Source organism: Aythya marila (assembly GCF_965140915.1).
Source record: "Aythya marila genome assembly, chromosome: 16".
NCBI lineage: Eukaryota > Metazoa > Chordata > Aves > Anseriformes > Anatidae > Aythya > Aythya marila.
This window is the reverse complement of record NC_139057.1, coordinates 15,107,322-15,133,951: the sequence shown is the minus strand read 5'-3', so window position 1 is coordinate 15,133,951 and position 26,630 is coordinate 15,107,322. Positions and strand designations below refer to the sequence as shown.

The window sequence follows — 26,630 nt, the reverse complement described above, 5'->3', positions numbered from 1 at the left end:
CTAGATAAATGTTCAGAACTGTTTCCTGTGGGTGCTAACCACTTCTGAAAAATCAATTCACTCCATTTTAGGTGTGTAAATGACATAAGAATTCTGAACTTTAATTTGTTGTTCACTGGTAATCCAGAGACTTTTTAGTGATAAACATACAGACCTCTACTAAAGTGAGTGATATAACAATCTCTGAATTCAGGAATATGGGATCAGACCTCATAGGGCAGTTCTGATGTTTAATGAAAAAAGAAAAACAATGTTTAGAGAGACCAATCAGGCTTAATTTGTTCTTTGCCAAATACAATTGTAGCCAGCAATGCTCCTACAGTGACCGTAAGTTACATTTTTTTTAATGGCAAATAGAGAGGATACAGCTTGTGAGTCTAGAGAAAATGGCATAAGTTATTTTTCTTAATTGACAGGAGAAATTGTGGTCACAAATAATAATTCAGACATGCTCTACACATGAAGAAAACATAGGTATAAGTCACCTGAGATGGGTACTTATGTGACAGAAAGAAAATAAAAGGCTTAAGATAAGATAATTAAGTAGAAGACCAGGATGCTAGTCAGATTACAGAAATGGAATCTCTTTTCTGCTTATATAAGAAGGTAAGGAAAAATAAATATAATTGCTTAGATTCTGAATGTAGAGAGTAGCTGCAGACTTATTTTTAGTACTTAAGACAACTCCTATAATCAGCCTGAAACTTTTGAAAGATGAACAGAAATCAAGTCTTTTATTATGAATGTACTAACATTTCTGAACACAAAAGATGGGAAGAGGAGGAAACAGGTTTGCAAAGTGCGTTTAGGACATCACTGAGTCAGTGGCTGTTACCAGTGCAGTACTGCAGTCAGATCTGTGTTGCACGCAAAATCTTAATAATTGCTTGCTGAAAGGAGATTGTAGGGGAGTGATTCTAAAGCTCATGTGTGGATTCAGCTCTATTTTTAACTCTCTGGAAATGGAAGTAGAGCATTCTCCAGCAGTGATGGGACGTGTTTCTGCTTAAGTATTTTCCTTGTTGTCTTGGATGAAGTATAAAGCATTTGGCTGACTTTAAAGTCCTTTAGACATTATGTAGGTAATCTCTGCCCTGGGCACCTAGGGAAAAAGAATGAAATAGTTGATTTGTAATTTAAAAGCCACCTTTTCAAAACATAATTATTGATACTTTGAGAATGCATAATGTATGCTTTAGGTCTTCCAAATGAGTGCACGTCACCTATACTGGGAGTCCTGAAGTTACCATAACGTCAAAACTGTGTGTCTTCTTGCTGGTCTATCTGCACAGTCCCCAAAGGAAGTAACCTGCGTAACCACTTGGCCTCGCAGAAAGCGAGTCAGGAAACCCCCCGGGGACTTGCAGATGATCAATGAAGGAGAGTCATGCCAGTGGCTCCTGGGTGAATATTTCTTATGAAGTAACCCCTCTATTTCTGATGGATCAGTTCTGACCCTCAAGGGATATCTACAAAACACCTTCAAAAGATAAGCTTCAATATTAAAATCCATTACAATTAAAAAAGAAAAATGATAATTTTCAGAGATGCTTGTCTTAGGCATATTATAATTTTTTAAACCTCTCTTGTAATTTCTCCTGTATCCCCTCCTCACTAATACCTCCAAGTTTGTCAGGTGATGAGTTGCTTCTTTGTTTTAAAAGATTGAGCTTTCTCCTCTTGCTTTGCTAGCACGCCCTGCTATATCAGAGATGCAACTTACTTTCCCTTCTGATGGATTGATTAACGTATTAGTTAAACTCAAAGAAATTTAGCTTTGAAGATTGCTCCTTCTATTTCAGTCTCAAAGGAGTGCCTAGCATGCTCTAGGGCATGTCTGTTCCTTCCTGTGTAAACAGCTGTCTCATAACAGGTATCACGCCTCCTCCTCCCCACCAGAAAGTTAGCTCACCTCTGCTACTGAGGCAGCTGAAGAAAATGAAGAAAACTTAGCCTTCTCTGTGTGTGCAGAGTGCTGGCAGTTGTGTATATTGTGCTCTCTGAATGTCTCTTAAAGGTGTGGATTTGAAGTCCCGCTTAAAACATGTAAATTTGAGATGTCTGTATTATTATGGAAAGTATTTGAGGTAGGGATGGAGGACTACTTTACAGTAATAATTAAAAGTCATAATGATAAGCAGAGTAAGTAAACAGTAAGATGTAGCCTTTGTAATGAAAGTGAAGCCCAGTTGTATCCTTTTTTTTGTGTGTGTGGATTTTGTACCCATGGAATAGGTCTTCATAACCGAAGGTACTCCCTACTGTGGGTGCAGCAAATACAGCTGAATGTAAAAGCTGCAAACCAGCCCTGCCTTTGGCAAAGAGCTAGAACACATGCACTGGATTCCTGCTCCTAGGTGGGAGCTGTTAGGGGGCAGAAAATGTAGATGGTTGCTCCAGGGTGTCTGGAGTGCCCCATGTACATGTAGGGTGCAGAGAGTGTGGTTACCTCATAGGTCCTGGACTAACATTAAATGTACAGAAAAGAATGAACACTGTGCTTAGGTTGAGTTAAGGCCCATTTCAGCTGATTATTCATTTCTCTGTTTTAACACTTCCAGATCATAGAGTAGTAGTTATTAGATAGGTACAGATCTTTTTCATTTTTTAAGATTTTCTCACAAAATTTTATTTAAATTAGGGCAATGACTTGAAAATAGGGCTATTGGCTTCTTTATTATATTCACTTTTACTAATCTTTCACATCTTGTATTATATACTGCCTTATCCAGGTATCAGAATAAGATGCAGTGTGCACACTACGCTAAAAAGTCATTGAAAGCCTACTTAGGGAAAACTAGATTAAGATGTTCAAAAAAAAAAAGAACAAAGAAAACACAGCTGAATTCTTTATGAAATGAAAAATTCTTTATTAAAAATACTAAATCATTGGTTGCTTACAAGAAACTATTCTAAGAGAGATTTACTAATAGGGAAAAGAAGGGCTGTTTTTTCAGTATTTCTTCATTGTCTGGACTGTGTGACCAACTTCATCCTCTGTATAGAGCTTGAGATGTGTCTTTGAGCCTTATTAACAATGTTAATGCTTAGCAACCATATTAATTTTGTGTGTGTGCTTCAGAGTCATTCTGATAAATAGTGTTTGCTATGAGTTTCTGTTTGACTTTCCAAGAAAGATTTGTTTTGAGTGTATTATCCATCTAGATAACCTATCACTTTTTATCAGTGCACTGGTGTGTTACATTTGTTACTCTTACAACTTCCCAGTCATCTTTGTTGCTTCAATATTTTGCTGAATTACTTAATGCACTCTTGTGAATTAGATTAATCACATAAATTTTAATCATTAGACTAGAAATTGTCTTGATGCGTTTTAACTAAATTCATACAGTGTACTAAATCTTTATTTTCATGCTGAAGAGTAAACAGGAGAGCAGATCCATTGCTTAGCAAGGTGATTTTTTTCCTCCTCCTTTACTTTTGTTGGCTGTGTTCCTTCTTTCCATTTCCATAGTACCTCAAAACATATAAACCATTTTCCTCCATAATGTGCATGCATATTTATAGAAAGTGTAACTTGACTTTAAAAGATAATGTGCAGCAATTGCCCACAAAGTTATTTTGAGCTGGATCTGCAGTAAAAAACACTGTGTGGGATCAAGGCACTGAGCATTGGATCTCGTATTGTGCTGCTTATGCCTCCTTAATAAGACTCCCAATTGTTGTTGAAGCAACGTTTGCACATTTTATGCAACTGAAATGCAGTTGTTTACAGTTTTTTTTTTTTTTTTTTTTTTTTTTTTTTTTTTTAATAAACTGTATTTGGAAGAGGTCTGAGCAGATGAGTTGGTACAACTCAAGTGATTATGGTCAAGTAAGTTACCCTGAGAAAATGCAAGCGAGATCAGCTTGTGTTCTATTGCTGGCTTTTTTTTTTGAGGTCTTTAAAGAGGGCTCAAAGCATTTGCGTATACATTTCAAAATACGAAACAAAGGAGAGATCAAAATGACTACTCATTTGAGATGTTTACATATGATAAGTAACTACAAAGATAGAGGCTAGTAAGTCTGAAGAAGAGTTGGAAGGCTTTGACTGAAGTATTTAAGTGTGAAAGCCAGCCTGTCTTACCTATGTGTGAAGAAAACAGTATTTGAGCTCTGAAACACAATGTATTTGGCAAGAGGGGAAGAACGCATGTCTCACACAGCAAGTTCTTTTTTTTTTTTTTTTTTTTTTTTTTAATGACTTTGGACTCTGGCTGTCCTGCCATTTCCCTGAAGTTGCTTCTCTGTACCACAGACATGCTGCTCTTCCTGCTGTGCTCTGCTAGGGGGGTGACTGTTCCTGGGGAGTGCATGCTCCACCCATGAGCTTCAGCTGGTGCCTCTGAAGTGATGGAAGGAGAGTGGTGGGGATCCCCACTCTGCCACCTGGATCCAAGTGATTCCCCTTTATGCCCAAATCCCTAGCTCAGTAAGCATTCCAACCTGCTTTGTTCAATCTATTCTGTGCCACGCTCCTTCAAAGCCAAGTGTGCAGAGACACTTTATTCAATTAGTGTCTAACAATGCAGACAGATGTGCGATGGTGTTTAAAGAAATGCTGTCATATCTCTTCTAATTTCTGTGGGGATTTTTCAGACTAATTTTTTAGCTAATCAGCAATATTAGTTACTTGGATGTACAGTAAAATAATTCAGAGCTGTGAAATGACATGCTATGAGATAAATCTGAAATTTCTTTGGTGATGCACAGTGAGAAAACTATTGTATGGGAATAAACGAGAATGGTCTTGTTTCTTCATTTTATCCTTTTGAACTCCTGATTGTTAGTGATGGTCTGTCTACACCAATGGAATCCTTTTACAGTTAGTGAATGAAGAGTTGCTTTTTTTTTTTTTTTTTTTTTTTTAAAAGTCTATACCTGCATAGTTCCTTCCCCTTTACATCCGTAGTCTTTCAAACCTTCTTGTTTTACCAGTATCACAGAATCACAGAATTTCTAGGTTGGAAAAGACCTCAAGATCATCGAGTCCAACCTCTGACCTAACGCTAACAGTCCCCACTAAACCATTTCCCTAAGCTCTACATCTAAACGTCTTTTGAAGACTTCCAGGGATGGTGACTCCACCACTTCCCTGGGCAGCCTGTTCCAATGTCTAACAACCCTTTCGGTAAAGAAGTTCTTCCTAACATCCAACCTAAAACTCCCCTGGCGCAACTTTAGCCCATTCCCCCTCGTCCTGTCACCAGGCACATGGGAGAACAGACCAACCCCCACCTCGCTACAGCCTCCTTTAAGGTACCTGTAGAGAGCAATAAGGTCACCCCTGAGCCTCCTTTTCTCCAGGCTGAACAAGCCCAGCTCCCTCAGCCGCTCCTCGTAGGACTTGTTCTCCAGGCCCCTCACCAGCTTCGTCGCCCTTCTCTGAACCCGCTCGAGCACCTCGATGTCCTTCTTGTAGTGAGGGGCCCAAAACTGAACACAGTACTCGAGGTGCGGCCTCACCAGAGCTGAGTACAGGGGGACGATCACCTCCCTAGCCCTGCTGGTCACACTGTTCCTGATACAAGCCAGGATGCCGTTGGCCTTCTTGGCCACCTGAGCACACTGCTGGCTCATATTCAGCCGACTATCCACCATCACTCCCAGGTCCTTCTCTGCCTGGCAGCTCTCCAACCACTCATCTCCCAGCCTGTAGCTCTGCTTGGGGTTATTGTGCCCCAGGTGCAGGACCCGGCACTTGGCCTTGTTGAACTTCATGCAGTTGACCTCAGCCCATCGGTGCAGCCTATCCAGATCCTCCTGCAGAGCTTTCCTACCCTCAAGCAGATCGACACACGTGCATAGCTTGGTGTCATCTGCAAACTTACTGAGGGTGCACTCGATGCCCTCATCCAGATCATTGATGAAGATATTAAAGAGGACCGGCCCCAGCACCGAGCCCTGGGGAACACCACTAGTGACTGGCCTCCAACTGGACTTGACTCCATTCACCACGACTCTTTGGGCCCGGCTATCCAGCCAGTTTCTAACCCAACGAAGCGTGTGCCTGTCCAAGCCAAGAGCAGTCAGTTTCTTGAGGAGAATGCTGTGGGAGACGGTGTCAAAAGCCTTGCTGAAGTCAAGGTAGACCACATCCACAGCCTTTCCCTCATCCACCCAGCGCGTCACTTTGTCATAGAAGGAGATCAGGTTCGTCAAGCAGGACCTGCCTTTCATAAACCCATGCTGACTGGGCCTGATCGCCTGCTTGCCCTGCAAGTGCTGCGTGATGACTCTCAAGAGGATCTGCTCCATGAGCTTCCCTGGCACTGAGGTCAAACTGACAGGCCTATAGTTCCCCGGGTCTGCCCTCCGGCCCTTCTTGTAGATGGGCGTCACATTTGCTAGCCGCCAGTCAACTGGGACCTCCCCCGATCGCCAGGACTGCTGATAAATGATGGACAGTGGCTTGGCCAGCTCCTCTGCCAGTTCTCTCAGTACCCTCGGGTGGATCCCATCCGGCCCCATCGACTTGTGCACATCCAAGTGCCGTAGCAGGTCACCAACCAGTTCTTCGTGGATAGTGAGGGCCACATCCTGCTCCCTATCCCCTTCCACCAGCTCAGGGTACTGGGTATCCAGAGAACAACCGGTATTGCCGCTAAAGCCTGAGACTAAGAAGGCATTAAGCACCTCCGCCTTTTCCTCATCTTTTGTAACAAGGTTTTCCCCTGCATCCAGTAAAGGATGGAGATTCTCCGTAGTCCTCCGTTTTGCGTTGATGTATTTGTAAAAAGATTTTTTGTTGTCTTTAACGGCAGTAGCCAGATTGAGCTCAAGATGAGCTTTGGCCTTTCTAATTTTAATTAGCAGTAATTTCAGATGATTTTGTTGCCCTAGGCTACAAATAAACCACAGCATTTTAAATGCATCTATACCCTTTGAATTTTTGGCATTACAAAATCAAGCTAAAATCACGGAATTGCTTTTACTTTGAAAACTGTTCTCCAAGTATACAAAATTGTTACCCCTCCTGTTTTGGGACAGTGCCAGAACAAGTTATTTTGAAATGCGTGAGGTGGAGACCCCATTCTCTTCGAGAGGAAGCCCCTTTTACTTTACAGGGTTATCACAAACCAGGGGGCCTATTATCTTCCTAATGCACTTGCATAACTGCCATTAACATTAATGGAAATTACATGCACTGGCTGTGAGGTGAATATACCCTTTTGTTGAAAGGAACGATCTATTGCGACAGACTTTCCAGCAATAATAAATCACCTTTAGATTGTTACGCTACTGTCACTAATACTAGTTTTAGTATCTTTGATTACAGCTTGTGGATGAAAAGTAACTTTATTAGGTCATGGGCTTCTTATAATGGAAAACCCCATTTACGGTGCTCTAGAAAAAATGCATTAAAAAGGGAGCTTGTCCATTTTCTTCTCCAGTGTAATACGTGGACTATTGTGCAGCAAAATTAGTATTTCCTTTTGGGTCGGTAGTTACTTTCTGCAGCCCTTTCAGAGATGGTTTGTAGGGTGTGTGTACTGCAGATGGCAAACCGTTGGCCTGTGGTGGGGACTGAGAAATGCTGAGTTTCCTGGTTTCTGTTCCTGGCTGTGTTGCTGATAGTCTTTTCAGCCCTGGGTGACTCATCTGCCTTATCTGACACTAATTTGTGTCTAAAATATGTGGAAACAGAAAAAATCATAGCTCACGGGTGTGTTGTAAAACTTAATTGTCTGTAAATTGTTTTATCATGAGATCAAAGTCACTACCAAAAGGTCAAATGTTATCTTAGAAAGCAATATAACAATTTTATCAAAATCTCAGCAATACATAGATCCTGTTTTGCATAAAGCTTTTGTATTTGTGTAACTCACTGTTACAGAGTGGTTACTTGTACAGTTATACTGTTGCAGCCCCTAGTGTGGACGCAGTTGTACTGACATGCAGTGCTTCACTTGGATTGTTTATTCCTGAGCACATGGGTACCTTAGTAGTGATATAACTGCATTGGGGGAATTGTGCTGTTTGGGTTTTGCTGATTTAGGATCAAATCTACGTGTAGTCAAGAATGTAGCCAACAATGAAAAAGATTCAGGATGATCAGCCTTCTCTAGCAAAGTCTGAATTAGGTCATTAGGAGTGATGTTTGTTTTAAAGCAAAAACCAAATAAATCTTAGATTATTTTTTTTTCTCTTTCCATTGCTTTTCAAAATATTTACTTCTAACATGATTATAGTTCTTTATGCAAGTCTCTTCTGCACTGGCTTTTTTTCTTTAAAACTACACCTAGTCCTTTTCCTTAAGAGTTTTCAGGAACTGTCTTATTTTCTTAATGGTTTTGCCTTCAGTAGGGAAATGGTAGAATCTTTTTCTAATCAGCTACTCTTCTTCTCCCAGTTATTGTTCCTGCACAGAAAACATGTATAACCGTCCGTTTTGAATCACGTAAACTGACACTGCAGTGAAAATGGCTTATGATTAAAAAAAAAAAAAAAAAAAGTGCTGTAAGATCTTCTTTTATTTTTAGATGTATATTTTCTAATGGATATTTTTAAAGATACAAATCCAAAATCAAGGAACCTGCAGCTACAGTGGGGTTTGGGATGTGGGATGACTTCTGTGCAACTTGGTACTAGATGTAGTGCTAAGTGTCAGTACAGTCAGAGGAAACTGTACTGTGTGTGACTGTCATGGAGGGAATGCTTGAAGAAAATATGCTTTTTAACATCTTAATATATCAGTATCTTTGAAAGATGACTATTCAGTGGTTCTTAAAGATACTATCTGTACCCTTACGTACGTTTAGGGGACAGAATGCATTATGTTCCAAGTAGTGTATGTAGTACCTGCAGAAGAGACCTCGAAGAGCTTGATTAAGCATGTCTTAATTAGCAGCGACGGTGGTGTTCCTCACTACAGCCCCCCGCGGGGACGGTGCCTCAGCGCCCGCCAGGGCTGGGGCTCTCCTCAGGTGGCCCACCCCCTGCGCGCCCTCCTCGGGCCCCGGGGGGGGGCGGGGGCGAGGGCGAGGGGCCATTAATTAACCCTCACACGCACTCCTACACGGTCACTCAACCTCACACACTCGCAACCCCGGCCCCTTCTTTCCGCTCTGAGGGCTTCGTGCTCCCGGGGGCAGAGCCGCCCTGGGGGGCTGGCCGCCCGCCTGCCCTCCGCGCGCCGCTGGGGCCTTGCGTCAGTGCGGGGAGGCGGCTCCGCGAGGTGCAGGAACTTTTGAAGGGAGAGGAGGGGAGGACGCGGGGCGGCGGCGGCGGGGGAAGGCGCAGCACCCGCCCCAGCTTCTCTTCCTCGGAGCCAGCCGTCGGCCGCGGGCGGGGGATGCGCGGCCGGGCCCGCGGGTGAGTGAGGGAACGAGCGGCCGGAGGCCTCCCGCCGGGCAGGGCAGGGCAGGGCAGCGGCTGGGCCGGGGGCATCCCGCTGCTGGGGCTCCCCGAGACTGAGGCAGGCAGCCGGGAGCCGGAGGGGGCTGAGAGGGTGGCGGCCGGGGATAGGGGGGGCTCGGGGCGGTGCGAGGCGGCAGCGCCGGCTGAGAGAGAGCTCAGCCCCGCTGGCCCGGGGCAGCCCGCCCGCTGCGCCTCGGTGCCTGCCGGGGCTGCCGAGCACGGCTTCCCGGCTCCTGTCCCGGCTTCCCGGGTGCTGTCCCGGGTGCCCGGCCCCGGTGGGCGCCGCGCTGTCGCTGCCCGTGTCCCCCGGTCCCCAGGGGGCGAGGAGAAGCGGTCCCGAACCCACGGATGCTCCAGTGCTCCGCCGCTCCGTCGGGGGGCTGCGCAGCCGGGTTGAGCGCGTGGCTGGGCGTCTGGTCACGGAGGTCCGGACAGGTTTGGGCTGTGTGAAGCCACAAAAAAATCTGTTCGCTTGGTAGAGCGTGTTTGTGTAACGGTAACTGCACTTGCCTGCGTTTTCTATTTTAAAGCACGTGTGTTTGTTCCCTGCTGGTGTTGTCAGAAGTCAATCTGTGATTGTTACCGTACTTAGTACAAGATGGCTTAATTATCTTTGAAGTCATCGTGGCTTTGTAGTTCATAAATACCCAAAGATAGTAAGTACGATAGGGAAGTAATGCGTAATCTCCTAAAAGTTGTTGTTGGGTTAACAGTGCTCACAGTGCACAAGAGGATCTTTGTTATGTGGGTGTGGGGGATCCAAGTAACAATGTAATCTACCTGAAGAGTCACTGATGCTGTGCCTATTACTGGGAGCCTTCAGTAGAAGCAGCCAAGTAGTGAATAGAAAAAATAGTATGGATGTCTGGAGAGCATATCGTGCTATTTGGAACACTTTTTTTTAACAAAGTTCCCTCCTAGGAAAAATTATAACTGAATTATAATTCAGTTTTACTTAAAAGGAAGTTTATATAATAGGGAAAAGATTCCCCTATGAAAATAAGCTTCCCTTTGATAAATATTTAGTTTTGGCACAGAGTTCACCAGTGTAAGGAAAGCAACAGGGGAGAACCCATCTGAATGGTAATTCAGTGCCCTAAGAAGTCTGGGAGCAGAAAAGTTGGTTACCTGCAAATAAAAATACTTTAGCCCTAGCTTGTGCAGGTAAACCAGCACAACCATAAGCTTCAAGAGCCAAATTTAGCGCTGGGGGTTTGATTATGTATTTTCTCTTAAACTTTTGACTTTCTGGGGAAAAAAAAGTGGGGAAGTATAGAACTACAAGGAAACACAGCATGTTGTTAGATTACAGCGTAAATGATGATTCCAGCCTTCCCCTGAGAGCTTTGTTTGATTGCCAACAGGAATTCTCTTAATCCATGTATAAAATAGTTTTATTCTCTTACAAACAAAATTTAACAGGTTCAAATGGTGGCTGGCAGCTTCAGTGAAAAAGGAATGCTACAACTGAACCCAGGATGTATGGGAGTGACTCAAGAGTTAAGAGAACAGCAGCAGGGCTGAATCCATTTAACTGGCAAAGTGGTTTTAATTGGGTTGGTTGCTAGGGAATGGATCCACCACCATGTATTTCAATGGCTTTAAACACTGGACAAATGGCACACCTAAGTCTGCTTCAATAATACACCTGGTATTGGCTCCAGCTGTATTTAGAGCAGGTGTGCGTTGCTTTTTGCTAACCTGTTTACCCTTACTGTGCAGTTCCACTTCGTGGCTTGCATGCTGTTACCCTATTCTGTTGTGGCTGCTGGATAAGTTGGATTTGCCATACCAATTTTGTATTTAGTGCTTTGCAGTATGTTTATTAAAAAAAAAAAAAAATCAGTTCATGTAATCATAACTAAAAACAGCTTTCTAGAAATAGTCTCACAGCAGGATTAACTTGTGTGTTTGATACAAGAATTAATTTGGTATATTTGGACTTCCGTCACAGCAAGAGTCGGGTGCTACTCTTTAGTGTATTGGCATAATTTAATTATTTGACTTCAATGAAGTTATGCTAGCTTTAGGCAGGGGACATTTGTGCTGGTGACCAGCATTAGCAAGGTTTGTAGCACCAGTGTATTCAGACTACAGTCAGTTATGAGTTTGACACACAGTGCCTGTTACATCTGGGCCAAACAATACTAATCAATAGCATGATTAAAAAAGACCATCTGGGGGTCGAAGTGACACGAGTCATCCCTGTGCTTCCTGCCTGTGCTGCAGTGGACCTGATGATAATTAGTGGGGGCAGCGTTAAAAAGAAGTTATCTTTCCTTGGTGGAAATGCTACTTGGGAACAGAACTTGTCTCCATACTTTTATAAATAGAATAAGTGCACTAATATCTGGCTTTCTCTCTTCAACATTTATAATGTGACTTAGTGCATTGTTACATGTCACCATGCAGGAGGACCGAGTGTGGCTCTCTTCGTATTCCCCATACTGGCAGGAGTTAAGAGCAAAAAGAGGTAGCTGTAGCTAAATCAGGCTACAAAGGGAGGCAGGGACTTGTTAAACTCAACTGTAAAGTATAGAAAATAAGAGGACCAGCCTTTCTATACAAAGGCCTGCTAGGAGGTTTAATAGGCTTAACAAAGTTGAGCTAGGTGCCCCAGCTGAAGAATGTTTCATGAATATCTGATAGCACTTGCCTAAATATAAAACAGGAGTGGCCAGACTTGTCAAGTTCATATGTGTAATCTGGGAGAAAACAAGAGGCATACCTAATTCTCACGAGAACCACTACAGATCAAGCATCTTTAATATTGGAGAATGGCCTGCAGAGGCACATAAAGCAGCGGGCCATCTGTGCCACTCAGAACAAAATGCATCACTGGCGAGGGTGCTATATTAAAAGCAAAGGCAGATTGGGCCATTGCTGCCGAACTCTTCTAGCTACTGTTGAGTCACAGTTTAGCTTGTTGACAGAAACGGGGAAAGAGTTGTTAATGGGCTTTATGTCATATTTCCTTCCCTGAAGTTCACCAAAGACAAGGGGTTAAAACCCATCAATCTATATTTGACCACTGGCAGTCCATGCGAGAGGCTCTTCTGTTGCTATTCTGAGAACTATTTAAAGCTGGCTTTTAGGTTTTGCAGCAAATATGCTGTTATAGTGGCATGTCTGTCTTTTATGAATACACATTTTGAGAAATAGGTTATTTTCTAAAATTGCTTTAATTTTCTTACCTAGTTATTGGTGTGAGTTTTGCACATAATTACATGCTTTGAGTTGATTTCTGGCAGTAGTTACCCTGATAATAATAGGGACATAAAGCATTTTCAACATAACGTTGAAAATTTTTCATTGAGGTGGGGGTGAGGGAGAACAGCTTTGGGAGAAGATGCCTGCTGTACTTAATTCTCTCTTCCATTCACAGTATCCTCTCAGATACAACCGATTCCTTTAACCATAAATGTACGTGTATGGATAAAAGCTGTGGAATAGCAGTTTATGTACATCTCCGAATGCGTTAAGTATTTCCCAGATAGATAAGCAGCTCTCTGAGCTGGGGACAACTTCTGTTTTTCAATACAATGGAGTGAGTGAGGGTCAATAAACTATGAGGAAAAGACAGGCTGAGGGGAGAGAGGCCATAGGCTTACTGCCATGCATTTGTTTAAAAGAAGTGAGAAGAATGTGAGGAAGACTTATATGCACAACACTCTTCATGAATGCAGTTAAGAACAGATATAGCATGAATAGACAGCCTTCTAAATGCTGCAAGAAAAGGCAGCAAATGCTATTATTCAGAGATGCAATTGGCTAGTGTAGAACAGAAAAAAAAATTAAACTTCAGACCTTCAGAAAAATATTTGTAATAAAAGTGTCTATATTATCTGTTCCCTTTTTTTTTTGTTTGTTTTTGTTTGTTTGTTTGTTTGTTTTTTGGAACAGAAGCACATATGGAATCATTTCTGAAGAGCAGAAACTATTTCTCTACCCCTTCCCCCAAAAAGCTGGTGTCCAGGAATATATGCCTGCTAAACTAACTTTTTTCCTTGCCTTTTGAAACAGATCCAGGTTTGCCTCTCAGACTGCTTTTGACTGCACCACTGCACCAGACAGTAGCAATACATTGAATCTGACATGATTCTTCCCGGTTGTACTGCTGCAGATGGAATTCTGAGTATGGAGAATGAAAACTGATAGGACTTGTTGGTGTTCCTTCTGATATTGCCTGGCAAATCTCTGAGCAACAGGAAAGGTACTAAAACTGTATTTGTAAATTTAGGAAGCTGGCCTTTTCTCTTTCCCTGCTCACTGGATTAAGTGATAGGACATGTAAAATCAGTTTTTAGTTTTTATGAAGAAAATTAATTTCACCTGCCTATGAAACTCAAGGGAGAGACCAGTAAGGAAGAAGGATTTTTCTTTTTGGTTCAAAAACCTATTAGTGTACGTTTCTGGAAAGCAGCCTTAGTACATATTGCATCATGCTATAGCTAGATATCTGTTGACTTGTATGAAAATTAAATACATATTTCTTAAATAAGCATAGAAGCTGAGTATAATTTTTCACACCAGTGGTTTTGCTATTGCATGAGAACTTTCTTAATCAAATTTTATCTCAAAGAACAGACACTGACAGAGATGAAGTAATAATGTGGTTATGAAATAATCTGCTGGAGGAAAAACTGTTTTCCCAAGTGGCTATAGGAACAGAATAGCCAATGTATTTCTTTGGGTAAAGCACACTTTGCTAAATTCTTTCTACTCAGGCATTTCTAGTCTTTACAAAGAGCAGATAGTCTCCCTTGTGTCATTTTTAATTGATTTTTTTTCACTGCATTACAAGAGATCATTGGCACCAGTCCAGGAAGTGGCAAGCAGCAAGTAGGGAATCCATCAAAAACTGGCTCATTGATCACTGGGTCTGATGAAATAATTAGTACTTGATATTTTCTGTACGGCCTCAAACTGGTATTTTGACTTCAGAAAGTGAGAGAAAATCCCTTTATGCCAGAAGACAGACCACTGAGCAGAATTATAATTTCAAAAATGCTTCAGCGTACTTAGTCATTTTTAGGAATCTGCTTGTAGGAATGGCTAGCAGTTGCTTTGTTTCAGGCTCACCAAAAGGAGCAGTACCCTTTATTCACTCTCTGTTCAGCAAACAAGTCAATTTTGGGACATTGTATTTATGATGGGGGGAAGTCAGGCAGTGCAAAACATTTCAGTGCATCTGTTCCCAAGCATTTGTGGTAGTAGACCTTCAAATGTACTCAATACTTAAAATCCTCAAAAAAGAATCTTGGGAACCAACAAAAATGTTGAAAGGATATCATATTATCATCAAAGCTGTAGTAGACTTCAATCAGTGTCACACAGTAGTTTCAAGATCTAGGCAGTTCTGCACGCTAATGAAATCTGTAAGATGAAACAGTGTATAACAAGTCATATCTGAGGATCCTTTGTGAGTTTGCAAATATGTTGTTAACTCAGTAAATTTTTCCACAGTCCTGTTTAAAAATGTGGATAATGTGTTTACCTCTTCAGCAGGTGCATTTTTGATACAGTAAACAAAAATGTCATCGCAAAGCATCCCAGAACCTTAAAGAAGATTGCTTTTTATATGTCAAAGCAAGAGTTAAGAGTTGATGCCCTGCTAAATCCTTAAATTGCTGCCAAATTTGAGTGTAGAGTGAAAACTTCCTTGTGTATGTAGGTAACAGCTTATCAACTGTGAATTTTTCAAGTTTCTGTTTCTGGTTGGCACTCGAAAAATATTTAGTTCCTTTGTTTTATTTATTTATTTATTTATTTTCTTAGGAGTTGGATTATTTTAGGCAAATAACCTTTTACTTCTTTGTGGAGAACCTTGCTGTTCCTTTGGGGAAGGGGTGTGGAAGGAAAAGTATAAGTGAATACGTTTCCCTCTCCCTTACAGGAGACCTGCAAACAAAAAAGAAGTAGAAGCCATTAACCTACCTTATTCAGAGAGAACACTAAATCAGAACAATATGGCACAGCATAGTCTTGTCCTTGGATTATTCATGATGACTGTTTTGTCACTGTTGGATGGAAGTTCAGCTTTCCTGTTAAATCAGCGTCTGAAGGGAAGATTTCAAAGAGACCGTAGAAACATCCGCCCAAACATCATCCTTATTCTCACTGATGATCAGGATGTAGAACTTGGTAAGAGCCCAACATAAAGAGAATTTTCGTTAATGAGTATGGCACTTCTTTTCCTTCAAGCTAGATACTTGTTTTAAAAATAATGATTTTTTTTCATTGCAAAAAATAGAATAGAACAAGTAGCAAGAACCTACCTTTATGCAGGTTTCCAGCTGCATGCAATTGAAAGCAAAAAGTAGTCTCCATTTAAAATGTCAAACTTCCTGTTTCTGTGGAAATATGAGATTCCTGCCTATCTGTCTTCATCTGTATGTCTAAACTGTGCTTCTGGCAATTGCAAGTATAACCTGGGAAGCTACATGCCTAAGCAGTAGGTTTAAATTCATAACTGATTATTGTACTATGTAATTACCCAAATTTCTTGTGTAATTGCAGACATTCATTACATAGACAATTTTAATTTTAATTACTTAAATCTTACTTAACATTCATACTACTCTCAGTATTGTCCATTTAGATGTGTAGTTAATTACTGACCAAAATCACTTAGTATGAAAAGGTTCTATGGTGCTATTCAATGCTACGTTAATTGTTGAAGAAAGGAGATGAAGATTAAACACACTTTGCCTAATGATTTGGAATAATGAATTAACTGACAGAGATTGGGTTTTGTTCTATTTCCTGAACAAGCTTACATGTATATTTACAAATGTTGTCTGTAGTTAGAACTGATGAACACAAACCAGTTTATATTAGGAATTTTGCATTAAAAATGTGCTTTTTAAGTCAGTATAAAGCCTGGATCATTTGAAAGATCAGAGCTGCTATATGTGTGGTCTGGCAGGTTTGTTTGACGAGCTACTATGCCAAATTTCTAGTATGGATGGGAAAAATTGGAAAACAGACCTGAAAGAAGAAATAAAACACAATAGTAAAGTTAATTGACTTATATTACTTCTACACTTCTCTAGCTGAGAAATTAATTACAGCAACGTGGCGGTATTCTTACAGATGCTTCCTTTTTATTAGTATTTCCGCATGTCTGTGATAGTTTAGATGTCATATATTTCTCCAAGGTGGCTGAGAAGCCTGCTATAGCAGTAAACTCACCAAATAAAAATTTAATTGAATTGAGTAGGATCAGAAGATTTTTCTTTTTGGTTGTCACCTCTTTTTTCTTTTGGAGAATGTTTATTCTAATCACAAATAAAGGAGTTTTAATAATGTATATCCAAAAGAACCTAAGTACATTATCTTGCATGCTCAGAAGGTGGTCCTAAAAAATTTATCATCTTCTATTTTATGGTAGTCTGCTTGTTTCTGATTCAATTGTCTAAGTTCTTGGGCAGTATATTTCTCTTCTCTGATAATCTGATGCTTTTCAATTTCAAGCATAATGGGCATGTGTCCACACAAATTAGGATCTAACTAAGGAAAATCCATCTGATGAAGCTGATATTTGATATTTGTCATTTGCCACTAATGGCTTGGCAAGACCCAATATTTGTTTGAATTAATTTTTATTCTTGTGTATTGTCTGGTGAGCTGTCCAAGTTAATCAAAATTGCCGTTTGTGGGGATTGTGGTTAATGCATTTAAGAAAGATGAAAACAAGATGTGAATCACCAATAAAAGCTAAGGAAAACTTGGAAGCTATGAAAGTGTAGCAAAGAAAGCTGTGCATAACAAAGATTGCAACTGCTTCTAAGAATGTTCTGTAACTGATGGGTGTTGGAACTTTTGTTTTTCTATTGTGGCAACTTTTGAGACAAAAGGGAAGGCAACTAAATCTCAACAGCCTTTCTTCATTTAATGTAAGATAGATTTAACAATGTAACAGGAGTAAGTGGAGTTTACCAGAGGGAGATGTTGTTGTCCTCTCAGCAAACAAGTTCAACTTCTTTTACTATTTTTTATTTTCACTGCTTCTAGTCACAAGTTTTACTTAGGAAACCAAACCCTAGTTTTGTATTGAATAAAAGGAAAAGACTGGTAGGGGACTGATGAAAAGGATACAGAATCTCCAGGTCAAAGAAGAACAGGCATAAATTGTAATGGATACAGGTGGAAGATGACAAATGAGAATACCAAGAACTACTGAAATATGCACACTCAGTTGACTGTCTTTTTAATCAAAAGAGTTGTACTGACAACCTGAATATAAAGAAGAGGAATACACTGATGAGGAGAAAGAATTAATTGGAACCAAAGACTTTTTCCCCCATTAGATCCATGTAATTCCATGTTAGTCTAATGCTGATGTCTGCTGTGTGATGGCCTCAGCATCTTCAGCTCCTTATGTGTGCCTACTGTATTGCTGTGCTTTAAGAAATCAGCTTAGTTCATTATCTCGTAGTTGGAGAAAAATCTGATTATTTAGAAAACATTTCAGCCTCGTTAAATCTGAGTGAGAGGTGATTCATACGTTACTACACGTTCCGATGTGTGAAAACACTAAGGTGTCACAACAGTAATGTTTTTTAGTTATACACAGGGATTAGTGTCCTAGTTTTGTCAAAATTGAAGATGAGCAAAGAAAGGAAATGAAGATGTGAAAAGGTTGTCTAATGAGGTTCAAACAGAGGGCTTTAGGGGACAGTACATTCTGGGTTCCAGTGAACTTACCTGCATATAGATGATACTTCTCAAATTGGGCTTCAGAGTTGACTAAGTCATTTGGGACTTAATAACAGCTCTTAAACTTGGTGGACCTCCCTAAAACTCATGTAAATTATGACTTCTGACAACAAAGTACAAATGGGAAAGTCAATAATATTTCATGAACAACTGTTAAATTAATTAAGGACTTTTTAAGTTAGTTTTTATTGCAGTCTTATTGAGCAGATAATAAAGCATCCTCATAGTTGTACAAGTTGTTATATGCCAGTAAAGGTTTTTCGTAATTCTTTTTCCAATATTGCATACATTTGGAGAACTGAATATAGTTAAACATTTTGCTCTGTTAGATAATCTTATCTTGGTAGCATTAGTAAATGTACTCAGTTCTACACTACTATAGCATAGAATGTTTTCTAATGTATTAAAAAGTGAAGTTATGTTCAGTGTCATATCTACTGCAAAATGTGAGCAAGATAAGCTGCTTCACATTGCTAACACTGATGATCTAATTGAATGTGTCTCTAGCTAATAGAGAATATACGAAAAATAGTACGCAGTATTGTACATTTTTAAAATCACAATGAATGTGTGTATAAAATCCCATGCATTTTGTCTTTAAAACATTTTTGTATGTTCAAATAAGAGTGTTTCTGTGTGAATCAGAATCCATCCTGGAATCCAGAAATCGTATTTTCAAAACAACAAAAATAAATTTTCAAAATAAAAAATAAAAATAAAAAAAATCAAAATAATAATAATAATAAAATTAAAAAATAACCTGTAGGTCTAGAAATATGGACCTTTGGATATGTTTTTAACTGCCTCATGTGTGTGAGCTTTTCCGCAGTATCAAGACCTCATTAAAAATACATGGCATTTTACTTAGTTTTCTCTATTAACATTAGTCAAAATATAAGCCTTATCTTTAAAGCAAACTGTGAAAAGGCACTAAACAAAGTTTTGGACACCACACAAGTTTCAAGTGGAATTTCCACCTTGACTTTGCTTTGCTTTGTTAAGTGAGCAGCTTGAGTGCATCAAATTGATTAAATGCATATTTGCACAGTACTTCCATAGACTTCTTGCGTTTTGAAAGTAGCATAGACACTTCACATTTAGCTCTGAATCATTTTTATTTATCATCAGTGATTTTAGACAGCTAACAGACCATTTTCTGAATAAAATATTGACACTTCAAAGCATGACTTCTCATGGTACATCAGCTAATGAAACCCCAAAAGATTTTCCAACTCAAAATATGATTTGGTGAGGTTCCAGCTGCTGATTAATACACAACTACTATTCTGCTACAGAAAGATCAATTTGCACTTCTTTTTTTTTTTCCACAATTCTGTGTTTGTATTGGAAGCAGGCTGAAGAAAATAAGTTTTGGTTGGCTGGTTTAATGCTGTTTGAAATATTTAAAGCTGGCCTATTTAAGATTGCACGGAAGAGTATGATAGATTTTTACCTTCCGCTGATCTGTCACTCTGTATTAGTTCTCAAGCTGGGGAAGCAGATTAGATCATACATATGTTTTTGTACTAAAGACTGTTGATATATAGATCCTTGTCATTACAACAGTTTTATTAAAGAAGGTTACTGTCCCCAAGGGGAGTCTTAACATGTACTGTTATTTATGCCCAGATGCCTCTGTCGTTTAAAGGAGTTGTTAGATTGTATTTTAATATTGAAATGACAAAACATTATTTTGGTCTGACTAGTTATTTTGGGGCTAGCTCATAAGATGACACAGAGGAAATATCCACAGTTCTCAGCCTCACATAATAAATTGACTGTTACAATCATCAGTGGTGTTAGCACTTTTGAGGAAAGGGAGGTTACTCCCAAAACACGTTTTCTTATCCTACAGTTTTGGAAACAAACAAAAAAATCATTTTGTTTAGAAACTTACTTTTGATATGTGAAGTTTAACAAGTTCGAAAGGGAGAATGAAATAACCTGCCTTGGTTCTTGTACCAAAGTGATATGACAGGGACGTACTCTGATCTGAATGTGCAAACAGGTTTCATTTATTTCTTTATAATATTCATTTCAGCAAAATGATCTTAAGAAAACTAATGCCATGGCAATTTCAAGATGAAATGACCTGCCATAGCTATTAACCTTCCTTTGTGGTGCCAGAGAGTCAGGTTCCGTATGTGGCTTATGACCATTTTCCCTCTAGGTTTTGACTCCTGGTTATATCAATGTGCCCTGTATCAAATCGACTTACTGTTGCAATTTCACAATGAAAGCCCTGCCTAAAGAGCTTAGAAGAAACCTAAACCTATTATTGACAGAAACAACATACAGTTTGTGCCAGATGGTTGCAGGATGCATTGATTAAAGCTGAACTATTAATCCAACTCAACCTTGGGTAAGTTAGCCCCAATGCTCCTCCAGCACGAGCCCATACCTTCATCTCCATGTTGTCTGCTGGCTTTCTCTGCTCATAAAAAGAAGGGAGGGTTGGTGTTGGAAAGGTTTGCTCTCCTTTGCAGGGTCATACTGTGACAGGTATCTTTATAAGTTCTTTAGAAAATGGAAATTTTTCCTAGATCGAGTACGCTGATGCAGTTTTAACTGACAGACACTGATGGGTAAGGAACATGGAAAGCCTTTTTTCTTCTGATCCTTCATATTTCTGTGCATAAGGAGAATTCTGATATGGATCAAGATTTAACTAGGTGTATGTCTGTGGTAAAGATGCATTGTTTGCCCAAAGTCTTGCCTTAAAAAGGAAACAGAACAGCCATTTGGCAGCAGCGTGGCTTTTACTAACAGCTGACAAAAGGACTTTGACTCCCATTACCCCAATTCATCCAAGTCTCTGCCAGCTAGACTTGCTATTTGTTTTTAGATGATGGTTACTACTTGTCCCAAGTGGTCATCTAAAATCTGATTCTGCAGAATCAAACAAGAAAACTTAGAATTTTAGGTGACAGCATTATCAGAATGGGTTAGGTGGATAGACAGAACACAATGGCCTGGTGATGGAAATTCTGATGAGGGTTTTGCTCTGTCATTGCTTCTTTCAGAAACCAATACCAGCTAATATGACATATCAAGGGAAATAACTTTATATCCAGAGAACAAGTCTAGTAGACCCTGCTTGAACAGCAGGTTTAAACTAAATAATCTGCAGCTGTCTTCCAGCCTCAACAGTTCTGTGATTACACCCTCAGCCAAAAGGGTTCTTCTGCAAAAGCAGAAGGTTGGCACAAAAAGCAGTGCATCAGGTGCCTTCAGAAACCAAGGATTAAATAATGCTTAAGGAATATGCAAACTTTGGTCAGGGTTGCTACACAAAGTTAATTTCACCCTCAGGCCGTGTTGTCTCAGCCTAATTCATGCTGCTTCTCACCTTCAGCTACTGGAACAGTACTAGTGGCTCCAGAAAGGCTGCACAGATGCTCTTGGATACAGTGGGAAATCTTGAGCTTGGAAAGAAATTCAAAAAGCATTATGATTTATGTCAACAAGTTTGAGTTCAGTCTTAAGTTACGACTTCAGTATTTGGTCCTTCTTGAAACAATGGGAGAACTTTGCAAGTGGGGAGAAAGTAATCTCTTTGGATTTGGATTCCCTGTGAGTTTACAGTGCCATTACTGCAAGTGGTTCTTTCTGGTCTCTGATGTAACACACATCTTAGTTAGCTCTATTGACTTAAGACGAGAGGATATTTCTGAGATTCTTTTCTTTTTCCAGGGTCTATGCAAGTGATGAATAAAACAAGGCGGATCATGGAACATGGAGGTGCTCATTTCATCAATGCCTTCGTGACAACACCCATGTGCTGCCCGTCTCGCTCCTCTATTCTGACGGGGAAGTACGTCCACAACCACAACACTTACACTAACAATGAGAACTGCTCTTCTCCATCCTGGCAGGCTCAGCATGAAATACGTACGTTCGCTGTGTACCTCAACAACACAGGATACAGGACAGGTAGGATCAAGACCAGCTCTGTCTGAAAGCTCCCTTAGCCTTCTTAGTAGAGAGGTTAACGTATAATATTTTAGTTTGTACTTGTAATGGACTGGAGCAGTGCGGGATGCTATAGCTTCAGTTGTGTGTGTGGGTTGGAGTAAATATAAAAACAAAACCGAAAAGGTTTTTTTAGAGGCTGCAAAGAAGAAAACGTGTGCTGTAGGAATAGAATTTCTTGTTACAGGACTAAACCCAAGGCATAGCACATGGGAAATATGCCCTGTAATGTGTAGAAAAGCCATGGAAAGTATTATGGAAAGGAATTAGTAATTTGAATTTTCATAAAAGAGGTATATGATCAAACTAAGAATACAAGACAAGGGACTGCCCCTTCTGTATTTTGGGGCAGAGCAGTCAGCTGGATTGGTTTCTCTGGACAGTCCATTCCCAGAAAGGTGTTTATTCCTCAGTTGTTTTTCATCTTAATCAGCAAAATCAAATGTACTCTTGAGAAACAGATTATCCTCTTTGCATGCAGTGCTTCTTATGAATAAAGACCGCGTAGAAAGGATTTCAGAAAATACGCAGCACTTGTTTCACACCTGTTTCTTTCTTACACTCTCTGGATGTGAGATTTAGGTTCTTGCTGACTGCAGTGTTTCTGTCACATTTCTTGCTAATGCGTTTTGTCATATTGAAAAACTGGCATAAACCTGGACCTATTCATGTTGTTTATAGTGTATATATATACTGTAGTAGTACAGTTGTTACTGATAGTATACGTTTGTGAATTGAATTTATAGTATGCGAGGCTTGATCATGATGATGCTTCCAGGAAAGAGTATAAATCTTGAACAGTAATAGTAACAAGATCTTCTTTTTCTTTCTAAACATTCACATGAGTTGTGCATGTCATCACTGTAAAGGCTTAGTCTTAAAACAAATAGGTAATTTCCTTGTTTTGTTTTTTCTAAAATAAAGATCTGAATTAATCTAGAAAGGAATAAATTAGGGGAAGTGCGCATACTTAATGAATTGGTTGCTGTTTCCTTCCATTTATCATTCCTGGCACTAATACCAGTAATCATATGAATACCACACCAAGGTTAATGTTTTATTCTTCACAGATCATTTGTTTTGTGTTTTCTGATATTTGTCTGTTGTAATAATTTTTATATTTAGTGACTATGTTTTGAGCACCTGTGAGTTCTACCAACTTCCACAGCTTTTGCAGGTGTCCTGGTATTCATGTGTTACATTTTTTACATTAAGTTAATATTTACATGTAGTCCCAAGGTCTTTCTGAATCTATTCTATTTTCAGTTAATCCTGTTAATTTGCAAGCCAAATGTGTTGGAACATGCAGAAATAGTACTTTTATAATTAAAAAGCAATCTTCAGGTATAAAGGAGATTTTCATTCATGTAGTTAAACATGATGTATTATAAAAATTTTAATGGATATTGCCATTACTAAATGTTTGTGTTGATTTCTGGTCTCTGATTAAAATTTTGTGTTAACCATTGTGAGGGATCTGTAAGAAGGTATTTCTTTTACCTGTTTTTTTTTTTTTTTCAAATATCTGATCAGATCTGCCCGTTTCAGAAACAATTTCAAAACTAGCCTGCTAAGTAGAATATTTTGGATATTATGAATACATTCTTTGACATGGCAAGTCCTTGAACATGACTACAGTAAATAAAAGAAGGTGGGGAGAGCACTGGAGTTAATTCGTAGATTTTATCTATTTATTTTGAGTTCCATGGTGTTACTGGTTTACCCTGAAAACACAGTTTAGCTTCTTTTTTTGAAGAAGAAGAAAAGGAGGCCATGATTAATAAAGTCTTCTCAGGTTTGCTTTTATATGTAAGTTCACAACTCTGGAATGAGAAGGCTGTCATTTTGGGAGAAAGGTTGATTTTGTTTTCTTTCTTAATTCATAAGCCAGGCCTTCTTCCTATATTTCCCTTTTCTCATTTAAACTTAAAAGAAGAAACTGTGCTCTCCTACTCCATTTAAGCTTCCATCATTTCCCCCCCCTTTCTGCCACTTATTTCACATCTTCTTGCCCTTTTCTCTATTCATGGCTATCTCCTTGTTTTGTTCTATCTAAAAAGTTGATTCTGCTGTGAGTGTTCATCCTGCAATGTAATATTTCTCCTGTGGCAGTGGCATTTGTGGTTTGGATCTATATAGACTTGTGCTGCTGCTGGCGCCTTTGGGAAATGTGCAGGTGGTGTGCAGGCAGGAGGGATCAGTGTGGTGTGGGATTCTCCTCCACAAGTTGCAAGTAAAAAAATAAGATAATAAATAGAAAAGGTGTGGCTTTCCTGTAAATTGTTCTTAGTTTCAGCCTTGGTTGCCAGTTTTATATCATTCAACCTTGGCACTTTACAAAGTTTTATCAACCTTGTTAGGCACTGGACTTGGCAGAATAGAAGTGAAAGTAAGAGGCTGAGCTCAAGGGAATTTCTGTCTTTGGCTTTAACAGTCAGGATTTCAGCAATCACGTGCAAGACTCAGTCACTTCATGTGAATCAATTAAAATAAATATTACAACAAGGCAAAAGGCTAGCTTTTCTTCCTACAAAGGAAGCCATTAAGGCAGTCAGCGTTACAGGTAAGTCTTCCTCTGCATTAACCTTTCTCACAATCTTAAAAAATGCCAGTGTTGTGAATAACATCTAAAGGACTGTATTCTCATTACGTAGCCAGTACATGTAGACACCAGATCCTTAATCTCAGTACATTAAACAGTCAATCCTGTTTTGAAGAGCTTCTCACATCATTGTCCTACTACATATCATGAAGAATCAGGCAAGAAGGACAATTTATTTAAGTAAACCAAGTCATTTGATGAATTCGTCTTCAGAAAAGTCCATGTAAGCAACATCTGAATCACCAGTAACTTAGAAGAGCGATTACTGGCACTTCAGCTTGGAGCAACAGATGATTAGGATGGAAAAGGAGATCCTACAACAAACATTTCTGAACGTGAGAGGATTTCTCTGCCAAAGGTTCCTGTGTAAACATATAGAACAAAAATGTTCTGTTTTCCAAGAATATACGTAGCTCTTTCTATGAGTCATCTTTTAAAATGCACAAGGCATTGTTGCATGCTTGTTTCCTGCAACAACAAATATGTTATATTTTATTGGAATACAGATTTAAATTTTCCCTTGGACATTACTTAATGAGAAAAGCTTCTCTTTTCCATTTGCCTGGCTGGCCAAACGATTAGGTCTTAAAGTTAGCGACTGATTCCAGAATACTTTTTCAGCCTTATCTGCAGTCAGGAAATGAAAATACATACTTACTTTATTAAATTCAACAGAATTAGGGATGGTGGGCCAAATTCATACTGGCAAAAGGACACTCTTGCTTCAGTAACTCTTTTATAAAAAGAGAGCTTTTATTAATTTATGTTAGGGCTTAATGTGGCACAGTATGCAGCAAATGCAATACATGTTTTGGCTAACTTACCATCTTCGTTCCTGTTGAGCAGTACCCTACAGTACGGCTAACCCTATTCAATAAATTAACCTGCTAAAGAAGGAAAAAGCTACTTGTTGTGTGGTAATATGTGAACATCTCACTCTGATGGAAAGCTGCACTTGAATTATGCAAGGAATTAATATGCGCCATTTTGCACCATTTGTGTATTTTGAACCTAGAGAAAAGTCATGGCTGGAGGTCTCTCTGCCATAATACATTTCTTGGGAATAAGAGTAATAATCATTCTTACCACTTTCACAGGGCTTTACAGTAATTAACTAATGAATTAATTAAAATTCAGTGACAGTCTTTCATTTCTTCCCTTTAATATTTAGACTAAGATGATACAGTGGTCAACGGCATTCAAATAATTATTTTTTCACTTCACTGTCTGAGCCTGTGACATTTTAAAGTGATTTTAACATTAAATGGTAAGATAGAAGAGAAAGGCTATTGGTAAATGTTTATTAAAGGACAAATGAACATGAAAAATATGTGACCAGATGTTAATATCTTTATACGTGCCAGGAGAAAAGTACTGATTATCAGTTGACTGCTGCAGAATTTTCTCTCCATGATAGTTGGATTACAGAAATACTTAAAAGCTTAACTGAAGTTGTTCTCTGTGTATAATTGCTTGGTAGGGAACAACTGGTAAACTGAAGAGTCAAATCGTAAATAGAGAATAGTGAAATACTTTCTGCAAGGTCAGGTGCAGGTAAAGAACAACATTAAGAAGAGATGCAAGTTCTCATTCGCACTCTGATGCCCTAGCCACTGTGCCATGCTGCACTTCTCTGTCATCTTACATGCATATAGACAGGTTGTCTAAGTCAGAGTGACATCTATATGCAGGACAGCTGATGAAGAGCTGAGGGCCATCTTTTAAAATAATGACTAAGTGAATTAGGAGTCAGGCTTGATTTTTAGATACGATTTGCATAATTAGGAACTGAAGTGTTACAATATTAACCTCTAATATATCTAGGTGACTTTAGAAAACTGGATATCAGGTTTCTGAATTATTTAACATGAAGATAAATTGGTTCCCTGAGATCTTCTCTCTGTATATAAACAAAAAGGGCTGTCAAATAATGTCTGTTATGCGGTTTAAGGCCATTAGACTTCAAATAGTG

The 26,630-nt window shown here is 39.4% G+C and overlaps 1 protein-coding gene across 13 annotated transcripts in view; it reads left to right on the top strand.

The window, feature by feature from the left end:
- The window catches only part of SULF2 (sulfatase 2), a 171,480-nt gene that overhangs the window by 87,745 nt on the left and 57,105 nt on the right, over window positions 1–26,630 (top strand). For 10 of the 13 annotated variants that reach the window (XM_082773488.1, XM_082773493.1, XM_082773489.1 and 7 more), the window contains 3 exons: window positions 13,387–13,576; window positions 15,260–15,507; window positions 21,778–22,017. In XM_082773488.1, the coding sequence (XP_082629614.1) occupies window positions 15,333–15,507; window positions 21,778–22,017 (415 nt within the window). In that variant the 5' untranslated portion in view covers window positions 13,387–13,576; window positions 15,260–15,332. Of the gene's footprint in view, window positions 1–9,169; window positions 9,319–13,386; window positions 13,577–15,259; window positions 15,508–21,777; window positions 22,018–26,630 lie in introns of those variants that run through there. The other 3 variants (XR_014318629.1, XR_014318630.1, XM_082773484.1) reach the window with 1 other exon arrangement.